The sequence below is a fragment of the Aulonocara stuartgranti genome, assembly GCF_965226115.1.
Source record: "Aulonocara stuartgranti genome assembly, chromosome: 1".
Lineage (NCBI taxonomy): Eukaryota > Metazoa > Chordata > Actinopteri > Cichliformes > Cichlidae > Aulonocara > Aulonocara stuartgranti.
The window spans coordinates 42,454,411-42,480,107 of NC_138939.1; the positions used below are offsets into that span (position 1 = coordinate 42,454,411).

Here is a 25,697-nt window from a genome sequence, read left to right on the forward strand (position 1 = left end):
ACATCCAACACAAAAACTGCAGTCGTGGTGCTTTCGATTGTACTCAGAATTCGGAAATTCTGCCTTCTGAATAGGAAGATGTAGGTAACATCAGACTGCAGATGAGCTGCATACAGGCTGGACTGGGACAGAAAATTGGCCCAGGCATTTTTTTAAAAAAAATTTTATTATCTTTTTTTTTTTTTTTTGTGTCCCGTTTGGATCTTTAGCATCAGAATTGTTGTCTTGAGGCCAAGAAAGATGCCAAGCGGATTTATTTTACCAAGTGGATCATCATGGCCTTGCCATATTGGTCCATTTGATTGACCTTTATTATAATTATGAATTTATTTTATTTTCAGTTGCTACAAACGGGACAGACATGACTGGGGGATAGGACAGGGAGAAAGAATGAAGAGAGGGAGAGAAAGAAAACCAAAGGGGAGAAGAGACGGTGAGAAGGGGGGGAAGAAAGAAAAAAAAGAAAGAAAAAAAAAGCAAACAAAAAAAACAAAACACCTGGGTCACCTGTATGGAGAAAAAAAACAGAAGAGAAAGCAAACAACAAAGAGCAACATAATAAAAAAAACGGCACCATCACAATAAACTAGCTAGCAGTAGATATCAGTAGATACTAAATAATAAACGATATTGTGCAGCACGCAAGATAGACAGCGCACAATGTGCTTTGAGGCAGCAGCCAAGAAAGCTGTAGTCTAACTATTAATCATAGTTTTGCTAAATAAAAGGATCTGGCTTGCATCAGTCACATGATCACATTTAACCAATGATCGCCCTCGACGGCAGAACGCGCTGGTTACGAGCCGGGAACGAGCTCACAAAGAGCACGCGCATTTTTTGCGGTCCGGAGCTGTAGGAGAAACACAGACTTCCTTCATCCACCTGCTGGCCTCCAACACTTGCTAATGTTACTGAATCTGTGGAAGCTCCGCGATAGCCACCACACGAAGTAACGAGTAACGAGCCTATCTAAATCCCAGTAATGACTAACGCGTTCCTGATTTTGGCATAATAACTAGTTACCGTGCTCGTTACCACAATAATAATGTAGTTACTGTAACGCGTTACTTAATAACACGTTAGTCCCAACACTGGGTATGGCACACTCAAAAGTAAAAAGAATTTATCTAGTAATATTATTATTATAATTGCTGTAACTAAATAATTTGCCATATATGGGATGAATAAAGTATTTGTTATTGTCATCTTCTTCACATCTTTATGATGTTTTTCCACAACTACAGTTAACAGGTGTTTCTAATTAGAAATATAGCCACTAACAACGAACAATTAATTTTTTAAGGATAACTTATATAAAGCTTTTTGATTTTAATATCTTTAGATTTCACACCTTTTTAAAAAGTTAAACATGAATATCTGTTAACTTTATTATTTTTCTATTTTCAATGGGGAAAACAACAACAACAAACAAAACTGAACCACATTGCTGGAAAGTAGGAAACGATAGTCCCTTTCTACGGACCGTACCACGTTACACTTTGAACAAGGGAATTGTCACGTGCACTTTCACCATCGTTACGGACAGAAAGGAAGAAGTAAGATCGCTTCTTTTCGTTTCAAGGAACGATTCTACATTAAGCCATTCAAATTTAAAAGGAAGCAAATATCATGCTGATGTTGGTTCTGACCGGTTCCTTTAAACCTCTCCACCCCCTTTACAGCTGTCGAATGGAAATGGTTCAGCATAAGGAGACTGCCATTTTACACAGTGACTTCTAGTTAAATCTATGAAGTGACAGACCACAAGTTATCCACACGTGTTGTGGTCAGTTTGTTTTCCGAGCGGTGCAATATTTTTAAACGTCACACTGTTACATAATAAGCAAATATCCAAAACACGATTTCGCCTGTTAAGCACAAATCCAACTAACAGTGAAGTAAAGAACCCGGGTAAGTAGTTGAGCATTTTAAGTTAACTGTTGTCGCTAGCGTTAATGACACAGACAACTCACGAAGAGGCAGCTGCTGGGCTTGGAGCATAGTTTGATGGCCCGGCAAAAATATTGTTTAAGTCACGTCATGACGAGTTTGGGTTGGTTCGCGTAAGGGAGCTGTGCTTACAGTATCATTTGGTAGTAGCGATACGAATCATTAACTCACTTGAAAGGTTTGTGAATATGTGCACATAAATATGTCCAATATAAATGTATGTATTGTACAAAATACACATACATGTGACGTCACCGAAAGCGGAAGTCACCCCTGCCACCTCTCTCGCAGTAATAGTGGACTTTTTTTTTATTTAAGTCTGATCTGTTAAACTGTTAAGCTTCTCTGCACCAGGCAACAAGACCGCCTCCCAGCTTTAATAGCAAGCTCGAGTTTAGAAGATATATAGCCAAGAGGTCTGAGCTAAACCTTTGATCCTCTGGAGTGTATCACTTCCTGTATTAGTGTAAAGCAGAGAATCATAGCATGCTGCATGGATGCTACTTGTACTGCAGTAAACAGCCAGCACCAAAACATATTTTGGACAGCTAAAGTCAGCAGTTTATCTTCAGGCTGTTTTTCAGGGTTCAGTCTTCTGCTGGTCAGCTCATTGGATTAAAGTTAATGTAGTAAAAGAGAGAAAACTGTATAATTCTGAATTATACTAATGCATGAAGCATTCACACAGCAACCTGAGGTAACTGATTGTTGCTGAGGTAAAGTTGTTTGTTTTTGTCAGAGAAGTCTGGAATTAACATCTCCAGTAAAATAAAAAAATGCTGTGTGACAGCAAGTAAAGTGGTGAATGTACTCTTAATATAACCAAAATAACTGTTTACTATCTTGATAATCAATCATCCAAGTAAGGAAATCACAAAAAGTTGATACCGACGAGGCCTGATCAGCAGCAGGTGTGTGGCTTCGGGTGTGGCCAGTCCCCTAGCAGGGCCACCCCCCCACAAGTGCTCAGACACACAGCCACCCACACACATATGTACAAGCATAGAGAAGGGGAAGCAACACCAAAAATACATAATAATATAACAGGTCCATGACTGCCCAGGGGTCCTGGGTCGCCCAGTCCAGGACCCCTTGCTGTCATCGTCTTGACTTTGTATCTCAAATTATTCAAATGTTTCACCTTCCTAAGGAACATTATGAAGGTGCTAAGAAAAAAAGGCAAAGATGTGGTTGTCGGTGGCCTAACCAACTTCAACTTCATTTGTATGGTACATTTAAAACAACTATTGTTGACCAAAGTGCTTTACAGGTTCAGCAAGTGAAAACAGTGATAAGGGACAATAGAAATAATGACAAGACAGATGTGGAGCACTAGTAGTGATTCAGGGCCTGACAATGCAAGCGTGTCAGCAGCATTTGCAGCTGATATTTAGTTGTAACTCAATGGCCTAGGCATTTTTAAACAAGAACATTTCCCTGGGAACTACTAGACTATTTGGGAAATTCTTGACTATTGTGGCAGATTATTGACACACTATCATTTATTTTGCTGTTGCCTTTAACTTTATAGGTTTTCCTGTTTCTACAGTAACATTTAATTGTCTGGAAGTCAGTAGCATGCTCTCTTTGCTGCATTTCAGTTGTGGCAAGCAAACAGCTTCTGGATATGTTACACCCACCACTGATGGTGGTGGTAGACTGACTAGTGTGCAAACTGGTAAAGACTTGACACAGTAATTAAGATCATTAATGTGGTATTGTAATCATTATTTCTTTTAGACCACAGTCATTTTAATGTTTTTGTGAATTGCTGGGTTATGAATAATTTGTTAATGTTCAGTTGTTTGCCAAGTTAGCTTGCTTCCTGTGGGTTGCCATCGTTAGATAAAGTGATTAGATTCCTAATCACTGAAGTCAACTTAGCTTGAGTGTCTAGTGGCTCTAGCATATTGATTTATGTGTTGGATGTCTTTGTAAAAAATTTTTTTCTTTTTTTTAAACATATTTGTTTCAGGGCTCTAGACTAACCTTTTGCCATGGTTGCACTGGAGCACCTAACTTCTTTTTTTCTTAGGTGCACCCAAATGTTTTAACCACATCGCTTAACACCGCAGCTTTACATGTTCACTTTTTAAAAAAAATTGCTGTCCATACTAGAGATGGACCGATCCGATATTACGTATCAGTATCGGTCCGATACTGACCTAAATTACTGGATCGGATATAGGAGAAAAATAAAAAATGTAATCCGATCCATTAAATATCACGAAAGCACCTCACAAAACTTGCAACACGCCGAGAAGTAAAGCAAGTGTGTAAGTCCATCTCTGAATGTAAAGCATTCCTGCGTTAAGCTTAACAAACGATATATGGAGCGACTGCCTCTCCTGCTGCTACTTCAATCATGAAACTGCTTAATGACCAGCTGATCGGCTTTTCTGTTGCGAGTCCGTGTCTGTTGTTTGCTTTTGGCCCACTTTGCACCAGAAAGAGGAAACCAGTGGATAAACAACAGCAGCACGTTTAAGCTTGATCAGCTGTTGTTAGAATGTATTTAATATTACTTTCTACTCGAGGATCTTTTTCTACAGCTGACGGCTGGTAACTGTGCAGGGGCGGAGCTAGCAAAGTTTAGCCAGGGGGGCCGATAGGGCATTAACAGGGAAAAGGGGGCACAAAGACATACTTTTCTTTCTTATTCTCATTTAAAATGTCGAGCTTTTAATAAATAATTATCTGACACCCAAAGTTTTAATTTGATGTAAAATGAATAGAAGTCCATTACTGTATATAGTAACTATTAAGTCTAATATATATATACCTAACTAATATATAAGCTATAGTACTAATATGTAAGCTATAGTACTTTTTCCTTTGGGAAGGTACCATCTGTGCAGTGTGCAATTTTGTTGAAGAAAGATGTTGAATCTATTTAATATTTTAATATATTGAAAAATAATTGATTTCTGTGCATTTTTTTTCACACTGCATCAAATTAAGGTTGATTACGTCGATTAAGCATCATGAGGTGGAGCGTGAGGGGTGGTTCCCTATTTTGGGGCAGGGATAGCTCAGTAGGTAGAGTGGTGGCCCCATGATCGGAAGGTCGGGGGTTCGATTCCCCTGAACAGCTACCCTGAGGTACCCCTGAGCAAGGTACCGTCCCTACACACTGCTCCCCGGGCGCCCAATGGCTGCCCACTGCTTCACTGAGTGAATGGGTTAAATGCAGAGAGGGATTTTCCCCACGGGGACCAATAAAGTACACTTTCTTCTTTTATTTATTTATTTTTGTTGTTGCTGGGAGTTGGAACCCTATTAGTTAGGTTGCTTAATATTTACGCTAAGTACTCTTTAAAATACCAGAATAGGGAGGATGGTGTAGGTTTAAGTTTATTAGATTGATCAGTATTGCTGAACTATGAAACATTTTTTTTGCATACAGGTATAACAGAATAGCTTTAGTGTAGTTGTTGTTTTAAACTTGAGTATGAACTTATACAAAATGCAGCAAGATATTTAAAAACAGTTTTGTTGATTAAAAAACACTATATCGGATTCATATCGGTATCGACAGATATCCAAATTTATGATATCGGTATCGGACATAAAAAAGTGGTATCGTGCCATCTCTAGTCCATACTGGCAACATTGATTTGTAAAGGATTAACTAACAATCTTGTTCTTTATTTGGAGCACATTTCTACAAGAAAGATAAGTTACCATATTTTTTGGACCCTAAAGTGCACCAGATAATAAGGCGCATGAAACCAAACAGTCAGATAAGTCAAACTTTACTCAACTCATTCCTCCACTTCTGTACCATTGATTCATTAATGTTAAATTCTGTCACAGCAGCATGTCTCTTAACAGGTGCCATTTTGAGGTCCCTATACACACACAATATGGTAATATTATGTTGAAGCGCATATTAATCTGTGAGGCTCCAGTAGGGCTGGGCCATATCATATTGTTCAACAGTAATACCGGTATAATGTGAGGCAATGATAATACAATGAAATATCGCGATAGAATATGGGTAAAACGCGCATGCGCAGTGCCTTTGTTTTCATACGCACATGGCGGCGACAGTGAATGAGAAGGGGCGAAAGTGGATCGTTGAATGAAACAGGTGAACCAGAATTGGTTTGTAAAAATGCTGCAGCTTCAGTGGTGCGGAACTGGTTTGGCTTTCGTCCGTCAGATACACAACAAAGCACATTTTTTGGTAGAGCATGCAAGCGGGCCGTCGTTATTACCGAACTGATTTTATGAACACGGCGCTGAAAAATCTGTCAAAAATGTTTTAGTACAACTTTGCTAAGCTACGAAGCCGCACCGCTTGATGGATTGTCGTAGCATTACGGCTGCCGTAGTCGGGAGCCTTGTGCATTGTGTGTGTGTGTGTATAACCTCTTTTTAAGTTTTGTGGATATTATACGTGGTTATGCTGAGGATGTGTCGGCCAGTTTCCACTGGAAATGCCTTTTGGTTAAACTGTCAGCAAGGAATTTGCATTTGCACTGTAAAATGTTTATATAGCTTTAATGCACATAAAAAAAAAAACAAACGAAAGGATATTAAGTGCGCCTTATAGTCCGAAGAATACGGTAATGAAAAAGTTCCTGTGCTTAAAGTGCTTCACTGAGCTGAAATTTAAACTTAAAATGTCTCAAGATATATAAAATGAAGTCCAAATTAAAAGTGCCTCAAAGACTTCGAACTGAAGATCTCAGTATCTGAACATCTTACCTTGGGCATCAACATCTGAGAGGTTCCGCTATTGACTATCTCTCATTGGTTTAGACCACGATATGGAGCAGCAGCACGGAGTTGGTGTGGCGGTGCTTCAGCAGCCCTCTAAGCAGCTCTAAGCGGCCCTCTAAACGCGACCAAATTGGCCGAACTCCTAGAGCCTTGTGTTTGTAATTGGTTTCTTTTGTGTCTTGTCCTGATGTGTCTCTTGTGTGTATGTGTGGGTTTGTGTTTTACTAGTACTACTAGGCCTTGGATGGATAGCCTTGACCCTGAAACACTGTATGTGTCTCAAGAACACACTGGTCTGCCCTCACATGTCCTTGCTACCGTGGAAGGCCCCAACCTGGAACTGAGGGGGTAAGTGTGTGTGTGTGTGTGTGTGGATATGGAGCACCATAACTACTCTGCATCCAAAAGTCCACATTAGCAAAAATGCACTGGTTGCTAATGAAGACTAGCTAACATAGTTAGAGGAAGCTAAGAGCAAAAGATGCACCAGTTGGACACATTTCACAGTTGCTGTTGCCGTTTCCTTGTTTGCAATAGTTTGTGGTCGATGTCCAAACCACTGTTTGGAAAAGTTTCATCAGAAGCACCGTTCTTTTCAACTTTTTCTCACCTTTCTTTCACCTCTCTCTCTCTCTCTCAATGTCTGTCATTACATTAACTTTGCATTTTTTGCACTTAAGATAACAAGTTACTGTCTACCGTCTTGATAGTGTCACCTTCAACTCATCTCTGTCTTTTCTTCTTCTCTTGTGTGTTTGCATGCATGTATGTGTGTACACACACAAAGTAAACTAAGAACACAGAAAAGCGATAAAGCAGCACTAATGTAAATGACAACAAAGTGCGGTAAAGACTCTTAATCTAAGCTGTAATTAAGTAAGTTGCGTGAATATGCACAACTGCATGAATATAACGCAAATAAAATTTCCCGGAGGAACCCACCCAAGGAATTAATAAAGTTTCATCTAATCTAATCTGAATAATATAAAATCTGATACCAGCGTTAAATTATTAAGGTGTATTGGTGTATTTATTATTTTTGCATAGAACCATCAAATCCACTTTTTGTCAAATTAAATGCTTTAAAGATCTGGTCCACATCAGAACTGCACAAATAATCTATAAAGCAGCAAACCAATATTTGCTGCAAATAAGATCAAATCATCATGGCCTGATAGGAATCCTTATGTTCAGCTAGCCTGTCGTAATAACTAATGTAAATATCACAGCATTTAAGTCACAGATAAAGTAAAAAAGAAAGGGCATCATTATATATTGTCATATTTTCGCTCAAAGTGCTTTATTATGCCTCATTCACTGATTCACACCCATTAATACAAGCACTTCAGATATACTCACAGTTTGTTGAAATCACACATTTATTATCTCATATTAATTATGCACATCAAAGCTGACCAAGAAAACCGCCTTCATATTTTTCTGTATTTTACCCTCAGTTATTTTGACACAAAGGAATCTGCTGTGATGCTCACACCTTTAACGCTGGTTTGAGGGCGGAGTCAAGGAGGCCATTTACGTGAAAAGGGAAAGACCATCTCTGAATGGAGGAGGGGGCCTAAGGGTACATCTGTCACCATCTTACAATGCTGTGATTGCAGCCATTCCCCAGCTCTCTGTGAATGGGACTCATGGCCATTGATCAGTGGGTTTTGGTCAGTGGTTGTTGATCAATGGTCATGAGAATTTGCATAATTATGATTAAGGAACTGACCTCCCAGCCCATTGTTCCTTCAGTGGGCTGGTTTCAGTCATTATGCAAATTTAAAGTCACTTGGATGAGTGACGAAACCTTTCTCCCACAAAACGCTACGTCCAGATGAACAGAATCAACTTTTGGAGAGGTGAAAATACTAGTAGTGCTAGCTGCACGGCGTCAACACATTAACGAGGTAACCGCTGACGCTAACCGCGACGCTAACGTGTTGACGCTCCACGCATGGGGCATTCCGCGGTAACTCGTTAACGGAGATTTGCCGCGTTAATACGGTTATGGTGTTATGGTATCATTTTAACGAGAGTAACGGTGCAGCACAAAAATAGTAATCTCCAAACGTTTTCTTTTTTATCGACCAGCTCCTCTTTGATAGCTGCCGTCTCCATCTTGTCGTTGCCTGCGGGTGAAGCGATGGGGGAGGTGGAGTTGTGTCCAGTGAAGGAGAGAGGCGAGGCAGAGTAACGCAGCGTAGAGACAAAAGTGGACGAAAGAGAGGCAAACTTGCGGTTCCACAAGTATAATTATTATGTAACATAGACTATATCGATATAAACGATATTGTCACATCTCATGTCTCGTATAAAAATATATCGATATATTTAAAAACTCGATATATCGCCCAGTCCTAATTCCACCATCATCTTTCTGTGTGGACTTTGCATGTTCTCCTGTGTTTTCGTGGGTTCTTTTGCACTGTCCACTTCCTGCTGTGACAAAACAAATTTCCCACATGTGGGACTAATAAAGGTTATCTTATCTTCTCTCCAGTAGAGCAGGGCGATATGACCAAAAATATTTATCACGATATACATTTGAAAATTTGCGGTAACGATATAACTGACGATATAATTGACACAAGACAAAATACTTTACATAAAATCGTTTCGAGGTCAGTAAACACAACCAGAGTTCATACATAAGGCACACGGGATTATAAGGGGCTCTGTCGACTTTCAGAAAAATCAAAGGATGATTTTAAGTGCACCGTATTTTCCAAAACAACACGGTAATAACGATGGCCCGGTAGCATGCTCTACCAAAAATAGTGCTTTGTTGTGTATCTGACGGACGAAAGCTAAACCAGTTCCACACCACTGAAGTTGCAGCATTTTTACAAACCAGTTCTGGTTCATCCATTTCATTCAACGATCCACTTTTGCTCTTCTCGTTCTGCGTCAACGCCGTGTGCGTATGTAAACAAAGGCACCGTGCCTTGCTGGAGGGGAAAAGTGAAGACGCCCATGCAGAGTGCAGCATATGTAAGGAATAACAGACGGGTGTGTTTTAATCTGATCCAATTTGTCTTTTAGACAGTGGAGGAAAATGTGTACTGTCTTACATTGTGTCGAAATGAAGGCACAGAGGTCAAATGCTGCCTTTTGCAGATTCGGTCTGTTTATTTTTTTTAAATTTGTAGTAAATTATTGCCTGGTTTGTTTGTCACTGTATTAATATAGTTGTGCTCAACTAACAGTGTCTTTTTTTTGTTTCTTTGTTGAGGACTTACGTGGGTCAAAGCATGTTTTTATATTAAATTATAACATGTCAGTAAACTGTATGTCCCTTGATATAATTATTTTCCAGTGTAACCCTTGGTGAACTTAATTGTTTGTGTGTAGCTGTGAGTTTAGGCTGCACACACAAAGGCGTTATTTGATATTGGTTCATGTATATCTTTACACACAAAAATCACACACAGACCTGTGCAGCATGTAAGACAACAGCGAAAACACGGGCCCCTCAGGCCGGAACCTAATTGTTACTCTTGGTGTAGCTAGTCCAGGGATTAGCTGCTGGCTGGGGAGTACTATTCACTCCCCTTTTCATTCCCTCTGACCACTGGGCCTTATCACCATCAATCTGACACCTTGTTTATCTGACGCTGCAGCCAGATTTGCTGGCCTAGGAGAAATGTTCACAAAGGCCCTGGATCATCAGCACTTTGATTGTGGTCATTCATATGGCTATTACGCACTCTAGTCCCAGTTATCCCAGCATCCCTCTGTTTCCATGAACTACATGCAGTTTTTAGTCTCTGTCCCAGAGCCTGGTAAGCTAACCTGAAGGCCTGCCAGTTTGTCTCTGACGTTTTTGTTCTTCTTTCATCTCAAACATAAGTGTCCCTTTACTTGATTTTTTTTTTTTTTGGTTTGTTTTTGTGTTCAAACACACGGGTTTTCATGTGGATTGGTTTATTTTTTTCCCTCTGGTTTTTTGCACACTGCTGCCCTATGACACCAGTCCTCGGGGACTTAACAGCAAGTGTGCAATCTGGAGTTTGCCTCTACCTTCTGATCGCCTTGTGAGTTTACTTCCATTGTGCTGAAGAAGAAGAAAGATACAGGTTTTATCAGCATGGCTTCTTTTAAGCTGGATTTTCTCCCAGAGATGATGGTGGACCATTGCTCTTTAAATGCTAGTCCTGTGTAAGTAACCCTTCCTAGCCAGGTTCATTATTCCAGGTGCCTCTTGAAGTCAGCTGGAAAGAATTGTAGTGGAGTGTACATTTAGCAATAAATATGTGTACTACAAGATAGTGAAATTCCTCAGAAGTCCCGATTTCAACATCTTTTTTTTTTTTTGTTATATATATACAAGACATTCAGTGTTTGTGTCGGCAGTCTATGTATATGCTTTTATTTAAAGCTGTATTTCCTTTTATAGTGAAAGAGTTAAAAAATAAATACTTAAAAAAAACTAATTATGCGCTCCATCAAATATGCATTCTGTTTAACAAAAAAAACGAGCTTGTAGGTCTTTCACTACATGGGTTCCTTAAAATTTCAGCAAAAAGTCTTCCCTGGAAAAAAAGTCCAGATTATTGTCAATAATGGAATTTGTATTTAAGCAGGAGTCCACTATGTGTATGTTACTGGCATAGTGCAGCCTGAACTTTTCTGTACATAACCTGATAAAGATGGTGTGAGATCGCAAAAGCCAGCGCAGCTTAATTAGACATTAAAAATTCCTTAGTGCATTGTAAGGCTAGTACAGGTAATAATCTGTAGTGCTTTGATTATTTTAGTAATTGAGTGTTCTATCGCTTATTCCATTTGAAATCACATAAGAAGTACTTATGCATTAATTAATAAGTAATAATAAATATTCAGGATAGGAAAAAGCCCCACAGGGCAGCGTGTAAAATGGGTGGGCAGCGTGCAAGGTCCCCTGTGATGACCCTGTTTTTCCTGAGACAGGAGGATCTGGCAATGGCCTCCAGGGCTGGCAGAGGGCTGCCTTTTGGGGCATTGTTAATAACCCTCTGTGCAGCCTTCCTGCTCTCAGTATTGGCCCCTGTGTACCAAACTCCCAGGCAGTAAGAGAGCATGCCCTCCACTGAGGAGTGGTAGAAGGCCAGCAGCAGCTTCTGGTCTTCAGACTGAAAAAAGCACTTTCTTTCAAACAATACTCGGTTGAGACGAGGAATATATCCTCCACACCGCTGCCCTGCCACCAGCCTGAGTGGATGATACAAAGCAGGGCTGATTAATGTTTTCATGTTGTTTACACCAAATTCTGACCCTACCGTTCACAGCAGACATTGACTCAACAGACCATTAGAATTGCTTCAGTTTCCTTGTTCTTGTTTTGTTCTTATCTGATAGGAGTGGCACCTGGCATGGTTTTCCGCTGCTGTAACCCATTTCTTCCAAGATTAGGCGTGTTATGTGTTCACAGATGGACTTCTTAATATCACGGTTGTTTACCTTAGTGGGCTTGTTATTGAATTAATGTTGGCTTCGTATCAGATTGAAGCAGCCTGACTATTCTGCTCCGATCTCAGGCATAAACAAGAAATTTTCACCCACAAAACTGCCGCTCACTGGATATTTAAAATTTTTAGACCATTCTCTATAACTTAGAGAGCTGATTGAGCAAATTAGCAGTATCTGAAATACTTAGAACAGCAGCATCAAAAACCGTCCACATTAAGTCACTTAAATAACTTTTCCTCACCATTCTGTTGCCTGGTTTGAACTTCAGTGCATCATCTCGACTCTGTCTACATGCTGGAATGCATTGAGTTGCTACCATGTGATTGGCTCACTAGTTATTTGCATTAATGTGTCGTTGATCAAGTGTATCTAACAAAGAGGCGAATGCCCTAAGCGCCTTGAGATGACTGCTGTTGTGATTTGGTGCTAGATGAGTAAAATTAAAGTGAAATTAATTCAATTAACATATTTTGTGTCCCTTTCGTGAGTATTCATAGAATTAATCAGTAAAAACCACAATCAGTCATTTATGCTCCTAATCAGAGGTGATTTTAGAGAAATGTGTGAAAATGTGACCATAGCCACTTTCTGTCAGACCCTAATCGATAAATGTTGTACATGTACACTATTGTTTAATGCATACTTTTAAGTTTGTTTCTAGCTCCAATTTAATGGACGGTTGTCTGTCTTTCTAGTGGGAAGAAGATGAATGGGTCCCTGGACCACCCTGACCAACCAGATATTGATGCCATTAAAATGTTTGTTGGACAGATTCCCCGGTCTTGGTCGGAAGAGCAGCTTCGTGAACTGTTTGAACCTTATGGAGCAGTCTACGAGATTAATGTTCTCCGAGACCGCAGCCAGAATCCACCGCAGAGCAAAGGTCGGCGGCATGTAGTTATACTCACATAAGGTCATTAAGAAACAGCAAATATCCAGATGAGAGAGGCATAATGCAACAGCTGTATTCATTCTGAACCTGTAGTAGTCTAATATGTCACCCTTAAATGTAACTTCTTTGTCACAATTACAAACACAATTTGTTCAAACTAAATGGGCTGCAGTAGGGGTGGGCAATATAAACGATATACGATATAAACGATATAAATTTGGCCAACGATAGAGATTTTGACTATATCGCTCTATCGCGATAACGTATGTTGATGATGTCATCAAGCTGCGCCTGTTTTGGTCGAAAGCATCGCAGCGGCTACAACCATTATCATCTGCAAATTATGGCGACAGTCACAGCAAAGAGATGAAGCACTGTTGAAATATGGGGAAAGCCAAAAACTGCGCTTCCTCCACTTCCGTAACATTGATTCATTAATGTTGAATTCTCTCACAGCTGCTCTATTCCCATGTTGTTGCAGTATATTAATGACTAACCTCGTATTGTGGATGAATAATCTCAGTTGTTCTCCTGACTGAAGTTTGGCCCGTGTACAGCATCCTGCTATGCGATTGCATTTGTCCCTGACCACCAGAATCCCTCACGTTAACTTTTAATGAGTGGAAAAAAAGTTGGCGTTCATCCTCCAGCTTCACTGTGCTAATGTTATGCTAACATAGCTGTGTCGCTAGCAATCACGGAGCACAACATTATATACCAGCTAGTCCAACTTCAGTAACCCTGCAAACGCCACTGCTGTTTAGTTTTCTGTCTTCATTTATGTTGGAAGTGATAGCAGAGCTGTACGTTTGAATTAGTTTCAAAAATCTCTCAGTCAGAACATGCTATGAAATGTTTAGGTGGAAACTAGCGAGCTAACTTCCTGCTAACTTCTAACTCCGTTAAATTTAATAAATTCTGTTTTCATGGATGCCTGGATGTTAAACTTAATTGTTACACCTGGTAAAGCAGCAACGCTGATGATTTAATTAAAGATGAAAGAATTTAGACCGTTTTTAACTCTTAGTGTTGGTTTGACTTTGGGAAGTGGACGGAGTTTTGGACCCAGATTACTCCGCGAAGCTCCTCCCTACGGCAGCCGTAATGCTCTGACGATCCATCAAGCAGTGCCGCTTACCAAAGTTGTACTAAAACATTTTTAACAGATTTCTGCAGCCAAAATCTGTTCGAGGTCAGTAAGCACAACCAGAATTCATACATAAGACACACTCTCGATTTTTGAGAATATTAAAGGATTTTAAGTCCTTATAGTGTGGAAAATACGTTATACAGAAGAAAAGAATATATCGCGATATATATTGTTACCGCACATGCTTCAAATTAGATCGCGATATGAATTTTATGTCCGATACCGATATCATAAATTTGGATATCTGCCGATACCGATATGAATCCGATATAGTGTTTTTTAATCAACAAAACTGTTTTTTAAATATCTTGCTGCATTTTGTATAAGTTCATACTCAAGTTTAAAACAACAACTACACTAAAGCTATTCTGTTATACCTGTATGCAAAAAAAAATATTTCATAGTTCAGCAATACTGATCAATGTAATAAACTTAAACCTACACCATCCTCCCTATTCTGGTATTTTAAAGAGTACTTAGCATAAATATTAAGCAACCTAACTAATAGGGTTCCAACTCCCAGCAACAACAAAAATAAATAAATAAAAAATAGGGAACCACCCCTCACACTCCACCTCATGATGCTTAATCGACGTAATCAACCTTAATTTGATGCAGTGTGAAAAAAAATGCACAGAAATCAATTATTTTTCAAGAAATATTAAATAGATTCAACATCTTTCTTCAACAAAATTGCAGACTGCACAGATGGTACCTTCCCAAAGGAAAAAGTACTATAGCTTACTAGGGTATATATATTAGACTTAACAGTTACTATATACAGTAATTGACTTCTATTCATTTTACATCAAATTAAAACTTTGGGTGTCAGATAATTATTTATTAAAAGCTCGACATTTTAAATGAGAATAAGAAAGAAAAGTATGTCTTTGTGCCCCCTTTTCCCTGTTAATGCCCTATCGGCCCCCCTGGCTAAACTTTGCTAGCTCCGCCCCTGCACAGTTACCAGCGTCAGCTGTAGAAAAAGATCCTCGAGTAGAAAGTAATATTAAATACATTCTAACAACAGCTGATCAAGCTTAAACGTGCTGCTGTTGTTCAGCCGCTGGTTTCCTCTTTCTGGTGCAAAGTGGGCCAAAAGCAAACTAGAGACACGGACTCGCGACAGAAAAGCCGATCAGCTGATCGTTAAGCAGTTTCATGATTGAAGTAGCAGCCAGAAGAGGCAGTCGCTTGTTAAGCTTAATGGAGGAATGCTTTACATTCAGAGATGGACTTACACACTTGCTTTACTTCTCTCGGGATAACTTTGTCGGAGATGAAATGCCGGGTTGCTAGCGAAGCTCCAAATGCTATCCAGACCACCGACAGGTCCCGCATGCCACAGCCGCTCTATCACATGATGCATACTGCTCCGACGTGCTAACGTTCTGAGGTGAGTTACGGCGTGTTGCAAGTTTTGTGAGGTGCTTTCGTGATATTTAATGGATCGGATTACATTTTTTATTTTTCTCCGATATCCGATCCAGTAATTTAGGTCAGTATCGGACCGATACCGATACGTAATATCGGATCGGTATCGGACCGATACCGATACGTAATATCGGATCGGTCCATCTCTAGTTGGAATTATGGGGGACTCCAATTCAGTGACCCTTGGTCACTAGTGGAAACAGAAAATTTGCAATTTTTCTGAAATTATCTTAACCATTACAGAGCTGTCCCAGATATACTAACCCATGCCTCTCTATCAAAATGTGATGGTTGATTGTTGTGTCAATGTCAGTCACAGTATTTAAAAGCCCATCTAAAGAGGTTGGTATAAATGAAGATAAAATGTTACTGTAGGGGTAGGGTAGGTGACACTGATAAAAGCATCAGGGGCTAATGTTTTGTATTTTATGGGTTTAATTTTATCCTTAAAATAGGTTTAAAATTCATAAAGTTAAAGTTAACTTCCCACTTTGAATCTGATTAAAATTTGTGTTATTTAAGAGACGGTCCGCTGTGTTAAAGAACTCTCTGGCTGTGCTTATTAGCAGTAATTAATGTTGAGAAATAGTTGGTCCATAAATATTTGGACAGAGGCAACTTTTTTTTTTAAACTGTTGTTCTGCTCAGATGCAGTTGAAGTTCAAATTTCAGCCTGAATTTAGTGAGTTGAACAAAAAGATTGTATAAAAATGTGAGAAAATAAAACACATTTTAACACAATCTTTTCATTTCACGGGCTTAAAACTAATTGAATGAATTAAATAACTGAAAATAAAATGTTAATTTCTAATACTTGGTTGAAAGCCCTTTGCTGGGAATGACAGCCTGAAGTTTTGAACTCATGGACATCACCAGATGCTGGGTTTCTTCCTCTTTAATGCTCTACCAGGCCTTTATTGCAGCAGCTTTCATTTGCTGTTTGTTTGTGAGACTCTTTGTCTGAAGTTTAGTGTTTAACTAGTGAAATGCATAATTATTTGGGTTAAGATCAGGTGACTGACTTGGACTATTTCACTTCTTTACCTTAATAAACTTCTGGCCAATCAGTTTGACTTCAGCAAACTTTAGTTTGCATTTAGCTGGATTCGAACAGACGGTCTGTCTCTGAACACCTCCGAATTAATTCAGCTGCTTCTGCCATAGTCACATCATCATTAAAAACTAGTGTCCAAGTGCCACTGCAGCCATGCACGCCCAAGCCATCACACTGTCTCTGCCGTGTTTTACAGATGATGTGGTATACTTTGGATCATGAACTGCATCTTCTTCATACTTTTTTTCTTGTCATCATTCTCATAGAAGTTGATCTTGGTCTCATCTGTCCAAGGAATGTTTTTCAGAGATGTGCTGGCTTTTTAGTTGTTTTTTAGCAGTCCAATCTAGCCTTTCAATTTTTGAAGCTTATGAGTGGCTTGCACCTTGCAGTGAACCCTCTGTATTTACTTTCATGCAGTCTCTTTATGGTAGATTTGGATAGCGATACACCTTCCTCCTGGAGAGTGTTGTTCATTTGGTTCGTGTTGTGAAGGGGTTTCTCTTCACCATAGATTTTAAGGGACTTAGAAACAAAAGTGTCTGGACTTTTCTGGAGTTTGTTGAAGACATTTTCACTTCTCATCCCAGAGCAACAGCGTTTGGGAAGGATCTCAACCTTGGATTATAGATACCAGACAGTTGGTGTCGTAAGCCACCCCCTCTGTTCTAAAATGGTCGTTCATAGTGGACATAGATGGCTTCTTTCTCAGATGAGAGGTGAAATGTCTTCAAGAAACTTAAAGAAGTCCAGATGCTTTTCTTTCCAAGCTCCTTAGACTACCGTGACCTGGATGACTGAGAACCTTCACAGACATTTCATTGGGTTTTTTTCTCTTCACTAAAATGCTGTTAGTGTACTACCATGGCCTCATTTGTCTGTTCACCTGGAAAACAGAAAGAAGAAACATGATCTAATTAAATACATAAATGGCCAGAAATAAACAAATCAGTTTCAAAATATAGAGTTAATACTGAAGTCAGGTGTTTTTAAAACAACAACAACAACAACAAAACCCTCCCCAAACATCTAAAGTATGTCCATGGTTATGTGTAGGTCCAACAACATGCTGTTTAAAACCAAAAGACTTCATTATTCTGGGGATAATGGATTAAGATAAGGGAAACAAGTAAGATCATTAACATAAATGATAAAATCCCCAGCAAAAATAATATGATTACATAAAAATACTATTGACGATTTAGAAAACAAAATTTTGGAGGTGTTTTATGCTTTAAAAAGCAGCACCTGAAAGCTACAGACTTTATCAACCTTAATAGGTGAGCATTTAAACTGTTAAACATTACAGGCAAACCTCCACCCTGCCCACTTTCTCTGGAAGGAATTAAACAATCATAAGTGGGAGGGCATAATTCACCAAATAGACCGTACTCTCCAGATTTCATCCACATTTCTGTTAAGAACAAAATCAAGCCAATAGAGATGGAGGAAAACCAGGTGTGGAGGTTGAGCACCTTGCTTTATTGCCCCATTCCACGGCCACAGGTGTGAGTAGGGTCAGAGATAAAAACGCTATTGCAGAGGTTTTTTTACTGTGTCAAAAAGATGCAGAAGCGTGCATTTCAGTATCGTGGACTGCTGTTTTGGAATATCATTTGTGCCTGTGTCTGCCAAGAAAATTCTCTAAAATGTCCAAGACTATGGCGCCTTGGATAGATAGGGTTTAGAGAGACTTTTCGGAGATGCTAGATGATGTGTGTAGACCTATCTGAGGGAGAACCTGTGGCCGGAGATTAATGAGATGGGGCTGCTCTACTCACCTTTAGATGATCTGCAGACCAGGCAGAACAATCCTGAGTGCACTATTTCACAACTGGGTGATGGTTACGAGTGAGAGCATAGGAGGAGGTCCGTTGCAAGTGGAGGGAATTCTTGCTTGTCCAGGATGTTGTACCTGTTGAAGATGGAGGCTAGCTGGATTATTTATTCATTTATTTATTTATTTTCCTCGGCAGCTGCTCTTTTAGACTCTGGACCCAATGTAACTGCCATGGAGTCAAGCTGACCAGTTTCTTCAAGTTCCTAGAGATCCACGGCCGGGTGATAGGAAACTGGGATAGACTTCAATACTGTTTCTGCTGGGGCAATGGCAGTTGCACCCACTCTAACTAAGAAATCGATTAGGTTAATCCAGCCCTTTAAAACTAATGGACACGTGAGCTGTTTTCCAAGGCTGTCTGTCTTGACTACACTTTCCAATAAAGGTGAAAAAGAGAAATATTTGCAATGGTTGGAGCTGAAACGTTGTAGACATGTAGTGTGAGTTGTGGAGGAGTGGAATTTATGGAGAATTTCATGTCAGCTATCCAAGATAGAATTTTTGTTTTTGTAAAGTTTTGTTTATTAAAATAACCTTGTTGAATTTAATTTCTCTGGAATCTTGCAGCATTTTGTGATGAAAGCTGGCACACGTGTAGAGAAGGTAACCCAGAGGAGTAGTCCACTGACAATTTCATGTTTACAGTAGAGATGGCACGTTACAATATCATAAATTTGGATATCTGCCGATACCGATATGAATCCGATATAGTGTATTTTTAATCAATAAAACTGTTTTTAATATGTTGCTGCATTTTGTATAAGTTTACACTCAAGTTTAAATAAACAACAACACTAGAGCTATTCTGTTATACCTGTATGCAAAAAATACACTGCACCCAAAATATTTCATAGTTCAGCAACACTGATCTAATAAACTTAAACCTGCACCATCATTCCTATTCTGGTATTTTAAAGAGTACTTAGCAGAAATATCAAACAACCTAACTAATAGGGCTGCCAACTCCCAGCAAAAAAAAAAAAAGGGAACCACCCTCCGCCTCGTGATGACGTAATCAACTTTAATTTAATGTACGTGTGTAAAAAAATAAATAAATTAAATAATTTTTTTTTAAAAATGCACAGAAATCAATAATTTTTCTACAATAATTAAATAGATTCAACATCTTTCTTCAACAGAACTGCAGACTGCACAGATGGTACCTTCCCAAAGGAAAAAGTACTACAGCTTACTAGGGTATATTAGACTTAACAGTTACTATATACAGTAATGGACTTCTATACATTTTACATCAAATTAAAACTTTGGGTGTAAGATTCAGATAATTATTTATTAAAAGCTCGACATTTTAAATGAGAATAAGAAAGAAAAGTATGTCTTTGTGCCCCCTTTTCCCTGTTAATGCCCTATCGGCCCCCCTGGCTAAACTTTGCTAGATCCGCCCCTGCACAGTTACCAGCGTCAGCTACGTAGAAAAAGATCCTCGAGTAGAAAGTAATATTAAATACATTCTAACAACAGCTGATCAAGCTTAAACGTGCTGCTGTTGTTCAGCTGCTGGTTTCCTCTTTCTGGTGCAAAGTGGGCCAAAAACAAAGGAGAGAGACGATCAGCTGATCATTGATCAGTTTCATGATTGAAGTAGCAGCAGGAGAGAGAGATATCGGTTGTTAAGCTTAATGCAGGAATGCTTTACAAACACTCAGGGATGAACTTACACACTTGCTTTACTTCTCTGTGGGATCACTTTCTCGGAGATGAAATGCCGGGTTGGTAGTGAGGCTTCAACCAGACCGCTGAGAGGTCTCGCGCAGCCGCTTTATCACGTGACGCACACTGCTCCGACGTGGTAAGGGTATGAACGAAGTTAAGTCATGTTGTGACAAGTTTTGTGAGGTGCTTTTGTGATATTTAATGGATCGGATTAAATTTTGAATTTCTCTCCGATATCCGATCCAGTAATTTAGGTCAGTAGTGGACCGATACGTAATATCGGATCAGTCCATCCCTAGTTTACAGTCACAGATGAATTTTAATAAAATTTGTATGTGATGTTATAATTTTCTAACATTTCTAACAGGACGTTATCACATTCCTTTGAAGTTTTTAAATTTGAGCACACGTGAAACCTGAAAGCAGTTTGAGATGAAACTTGGCCCAGAGGAGAGAAAAAATCTGAAAGTTTCACATCAACTGTTAAGGGTGACTTTTAATGAATTTTTGAATATGATGCAATCAGGCTCTTTCAGTGCAATGTTTGTTTTTATGTCTGCGCAAGCTTACATTTGCGATCAGCAATGAAGGAGAATCGGTGCAGTTGTAAAAGTGCAAGAAAATTTATATGGTGGACAGGAGGCGGCTGGCCTCACTGCGGCTCACAAATGATAGCTAACTTGACTGTGTCACAAATGCAGCCCAATACTGCAAATTTCGCATTGCTATAGGAAATAAAAATCACCAGTTTTCCACAGGCGAATATCAGTGTGCATACAGGGAGTGCAGAATTATTAGGCAAGTTGTATCTTTGAGGAATAATGTTATTATTGAACAACAACCATGTTCTCAATGAACCCAAAAAACTCATTAATATCAAAGCTGAATGTTTTTGGAAGTAGTTTTTAGTTTGTTTTTAGTTTGAGCTATTTTAGGGGGATATCTGTGTGTGCAGGTGACTATTACTGTGCATAATTATTAGGCAACTTAACAAAAAACAAATATATACCCATTTCAATTATTTATTTTACCAGTGAAACCAATATAACATCTCCACATTCACAAATATACATTTCTGACATTCAAAAACAAAAAAAAAACAAATCAGCGACCAATATAGCCACCTTTCTTTGCAAGGACACTCAAAAGCCTGCCATCCATGGATTCTGTCAGTGTTTTGATCTGTTCACCATCAACATTGCGTGCAGCAGCAACCACAGCCTCCCAGACACTGTTCAGAGAGGTGTACTGTTTTCCCTCCTTGTAAATCTCACATTTGATGATGGACCACAGGTTCTCAATGGGGTTCAGATCAGGTGAACAAGGAGGCCATGTCATTAGTTTTTCTTCTTTTATACCCTTTCTTGCAGCCACGCTGTGGAGTACTTGGACGCGTGTGATGGAGCATTGTCCTGCATGAAAATCATGTTTTTCTTGAAGGATGCAGACTTCTTCCTGTACCACTGCTTGAAGAAGGTGTCTTCCAGAAACTGGCAGTAGGACTGGGAGTTGAGCTTGACTCCATCCTCAACCTGAAAAAGCCCCACAAGCTCATCTTTGATGATACCAGCCCAAACCAGTACTCCACCTCCACCTTGCTGGCGTCTGAGTGGGACTGGAGCTCTCTGCCCTTTACCAATCCAGCCACGGGCCCATCCATCTGGCCCATCAAGACTCACTCTCACTTAGAAAAACCAGTCTTGAGATATTTCTTGGCCCAGTGTTGACGTTTCAGCTTGTGTGTCTTGTTCAGTGGTGGTCGTCTTTCAGCCTTTCTTACCTTGGCCATGTCTCTAAGTATTGCACACCTTGTGCTTTTGGGCACTCCAGTGATGTTGCAGCTCTGAAATATGGCCAAACTGGTGGCAAGTGGCATCCTGGCAGCTGCACGCTTGACTTTTCTCAGTTCATGGGCAGTTATTTTGCGCCTTGGTTTTTCCACACGCTTCTTGCGACCCTGTTGACTATTTTGAATGAAGCGCTTGATTGTTCGATGATCACGCTTCAGAAGCTTTGCAATTTTGAGACTGCTGCATCCCTCTGCAAGATATCTCACTATTTTTGACTTTTCTGAGCCTGTCAAGTCCTTCTTTTGACCCATTTTGCCAAAGGAAAGGACGTTGCCTAATAATTATGCACACCTGATATAGGGTGTTGATGTCATTAGACCACACCCCTTCTCATTACAGAGATGCACATCACCTAATATGCTTAATTGGTAGTAGGCTTTCGAGCTTATACAGCTTGGAGTAAGACAACATGCATGAAGAGGATGATGTGGACAAAATACTCATTTGCCTAATAATTCTGCACTCCCTGTATGAGGAGAATCGTGCAGACATCTAATTTCTCGCTGAGGAGTTTCAACAGCGTGTCCTGGATTTTGCTGGTTTTTCCTCTCCTTTCTCCGTGAACCCCGGTGACGCTCCAGACCACCTGCAGGTGGAGCTCATCAAGCTACAGTGTGACGCTCAGTGTCACATTTGGCACCAACAGCTCCTGCTTTTCAACTTTTACCACCAGCTTTATGAAAGCAGGTTCCAAGAGATTTGAACATTTCTAAGAAATTGATAAGCTTGTTTGGCAAGACATTCTTGGTTATGAACTTTAGCAAGAAGTCACCAGCATGACATCTTGTGCATCAAAATCACTGTCTCTGAGCCAGACCTGGCCTTTTTAATGCAATCGAGATCTCAGTGTCACCCTTCACATTAGTGCAGGCAAGTTATTTGTTAAGTCTTTTGAGGAGAATGAATTCTACAATCTCAGTGAATGGATTTTTATTGGAGGATATGTTTAACCTTCTCAAAAGTTTTCAATAGTGATTTTGGTAAAACAGTTAAGATTTATTTGCGTTCTGTGTGAAGAAATGAAAAGTATGCCATTTGCAATAAAAATGTCATTAAATAATTAATTTGCATTTAATGTTAATGGTTTGTAGAATGTCAGGCTGAATGGTCAGCCCCCACCTCTCCTCCCCACATCGGGCCCTCTTTGCAAAAGGTTTGGACACCCTGGTATACTGTTTGGTTCTGAGATGTTTTCCAATTTCTTCTATTACTATACTGTTTCTAAGAAGCTCCCGTGAAAGTTTTTCAATAACCAGACTATGCCATTATAGTGATGGGGACTACAACACACATTTGTAATCTGTCCTTAATTGGAACAAGTCCGAGTGGCTTTTGGAGAACTACTAACATATAGAAGTTCCTGTACTTTATGAAACATATAATGTGTTTGGTCACTGTGTGATTGTCTGTCCCTGTGTGTTAGCCCTGCGACAGACTGGCGACCTGTCCAGGGTGTACCCCGCCTCTCGCCCTATGACAGCTGGGATAGGCTCCAGCGCCCCCCGCGACCCTGAAAAGGACAAGCGGAAGCGAATGGATGGATGGATGGATGGTCACTGTGTGTTAGACAAAAAGATGGAAAGTACAGCTACTGCTGTGGTATTATCCCACATGTTTGTCTATAAATCAGTCCTCAACAATTCTTAAAAAGAAACCACTGTTTTCTTGAAACTTTTTAATTTTGTAAACGGAATAGATATCATTTCATCAACAGCATATACGTGTTATTGTGGATCTGATTTGAATGAATAATAATAATCGTTGATGAATTAAACACAACCCATGTTGTTTTAAAATCATGTGCGGCTCTAAACGGCTCATGGGCAGCACAGTGGTGGAGTGGTTCGCACTGTCGCCTTGCAGCATTCAGATTCCTGGTTGGAAACCCAACAGGGGCCTTTCTTTGTGGAGTTTAAAAGTTCTGTCCATGCTGGGTGGGTGGTGGTGGTGCTCTGGCTTCCATCTCTGATTAGATTAAGTGCTTAACATGTATAGAATAAAGTGCTCCATGAACATGTAGGTTAAATTATGTTACATGTATTCTTCACTGACCACATTAATGAGTTAAGAATTGTTATTTGCAAAATGCATGCGTGCATAATAGGGTTATCTTTATTGAGCTGAATTTTATCAACACCTTGCCTATGAATGTTTATGAAGTGTTAACAGTAGTTATTTCCCTTGTACTTTGTGAGGTACAGGAGTTTAAGAAAGTTTACATCACTGTCATATGTTATTTTTAATGCATATTGTAATACAAGGCATTATTTTATCCTTTGCTTCTTCTGTTATGTGACATTCTGTGCATTTTCTAGAGGTGGCAAAATAACCCCTCAAAACACTATTATTATTCTGACATTTGCTAAACCTAGAGTAATATTAGTTCATTTTTATGTTTTAAAAAAGACTGAATTAATTGAACCAGTTATACTACTAATCTTCTGAAATTGAATATATTGATTTTATTTTTGGTTTGCTTTGTTAATGTCCTTTGTTTTTAATTAGCAAAAAAGGAAAAACATGATCTTTGTATGATGTGAATCAGCTGAGTAAGATTTTTCTTTTTCAATCTCTGGCAGGTTGCTGTTTTGTAACTTACTATAGCCGCAAATCAGCCTTAGAAGCGCAGAATGCTCTGCACAACATGAAGATTCTGCCAGGGGTAGGTGATAGTCCTTGATTTGCCCTTTCATCACATGTGCAGTTCACATTGAAACCTTGAACTTGAATTTTTGGTTATCCATCAGAAAAGTGGATAGAGATTAAGCATATTTTGTCTGTCTGAAAGGAAATTAAATCACTCATTTTGAGACATCAAAGGCTATTGATTTCTGTGACGTCTCTATTTTTTTCAGCAGTTGTCCACAGAGGTGCACTAAGCATTTACCCTCCAGATTCTTTGCATAGCAGTTGGTGTGATGTTCCCAATAATACTGGAAAAATAGAAAAGTAAAACTGCAGATTAGAGGAATTAAACGGCAAATTGACTAAGGAAGATAAAAAAAATATCAGTTCAAGAAAAAAACCTGTCTCCCCCTGTTTATCAGGATTGGTTCAGTTTAAATCGCAATCCTTATAATCATACTTTTTTCAATGAACTATGAAACTATTAAACCTACAAATTCACTAACAAGTGGCTAAGAAAGAATAAAAGGAGGGTTTAAAAGTGCTAAGTACATAAATAGCTATCCACTGTCAAATCTTAACTAGTTTTCTTGATATTAAGATAGGGTTAGTGTTTGGGTCGGTCAGCTATGGGGCCTCCTCCGAGTGGGATATGCCCCGAACACCTCACCCAGGAGATGCTCAGGGGGTATGCTAATCAGATGCCCCAACCACCTTAACTGTCTTTTTTCGATCCTGAGGAGTAGTGGTTTTACTCTGAGCCCCTCTCGAATGACTCCTCTCCCTATCTCTACAGGAGAGCCCAGCCATTCTTTGAAGGAAACTAATTTCTGCTGTTGTATTTGCACAATCTCCCTCTTTTGGGCTTTACCCAAAGCTCGTGACAGTAGGAAGGTGAGGGTAGGTTACACAGACTGGCTGGTAAATTGAGAGCTTCCCTTTTACACTCGGCTCCCTCTTTGGCACGACCGACAGTGTCTGTATAAATGCAGACGCTTCCACAGGTCCATCTCTGTCTCTCACTCTCCTCTCACTTGTAAACACAACGC

The 25,697-nt window shown here is 39.5% G+C and overlaps 1 protein-coding gene across 9 annotated transcripts in view; it reads left to right on the forward strand.

Moving 5' to 3' along the window:
- The first annotated feature begins 1,469 nt into the window (after window positions 1-1,469).
- The window catches only part of celf1 (cugbp, Elav-like family member 1), a 55,255-nt gene continuing 31,027 nt past the window's right edge, over window positions 1,470-25,697 (forward strand). For 2 of the 9 annotated variants that reach the window (XM_082532714.1, XM_082532717.1), the window contains exons 1-4: window positions 1,509-1,911; window positions 6,907-7,026; window positions 12,825-13,012; window positions 24,603-24,685. In XM_082532714.1, the coding sequence (XP_082388840.1) occupies window positions 6,923-7,026; window positions 12,825-13,012; window positions 24,603-24,685 (375 nt within the window). In that variant the 5' untranslated portion in view covers window positions 1,509-1,911; window positions 6,907-6,922. Of the gene's footprint in view, window positions 1,912-6,888; window positions 7,027-12,824; window positions 13,013-24,602; window positions 24,686-25,697 lie in introns of those variants that run through there. The other 7 variants (XM_082532715.1, XM_082532716.1, XM_082532719.1 and 4 more) reach the window with 7 other exon arrangements.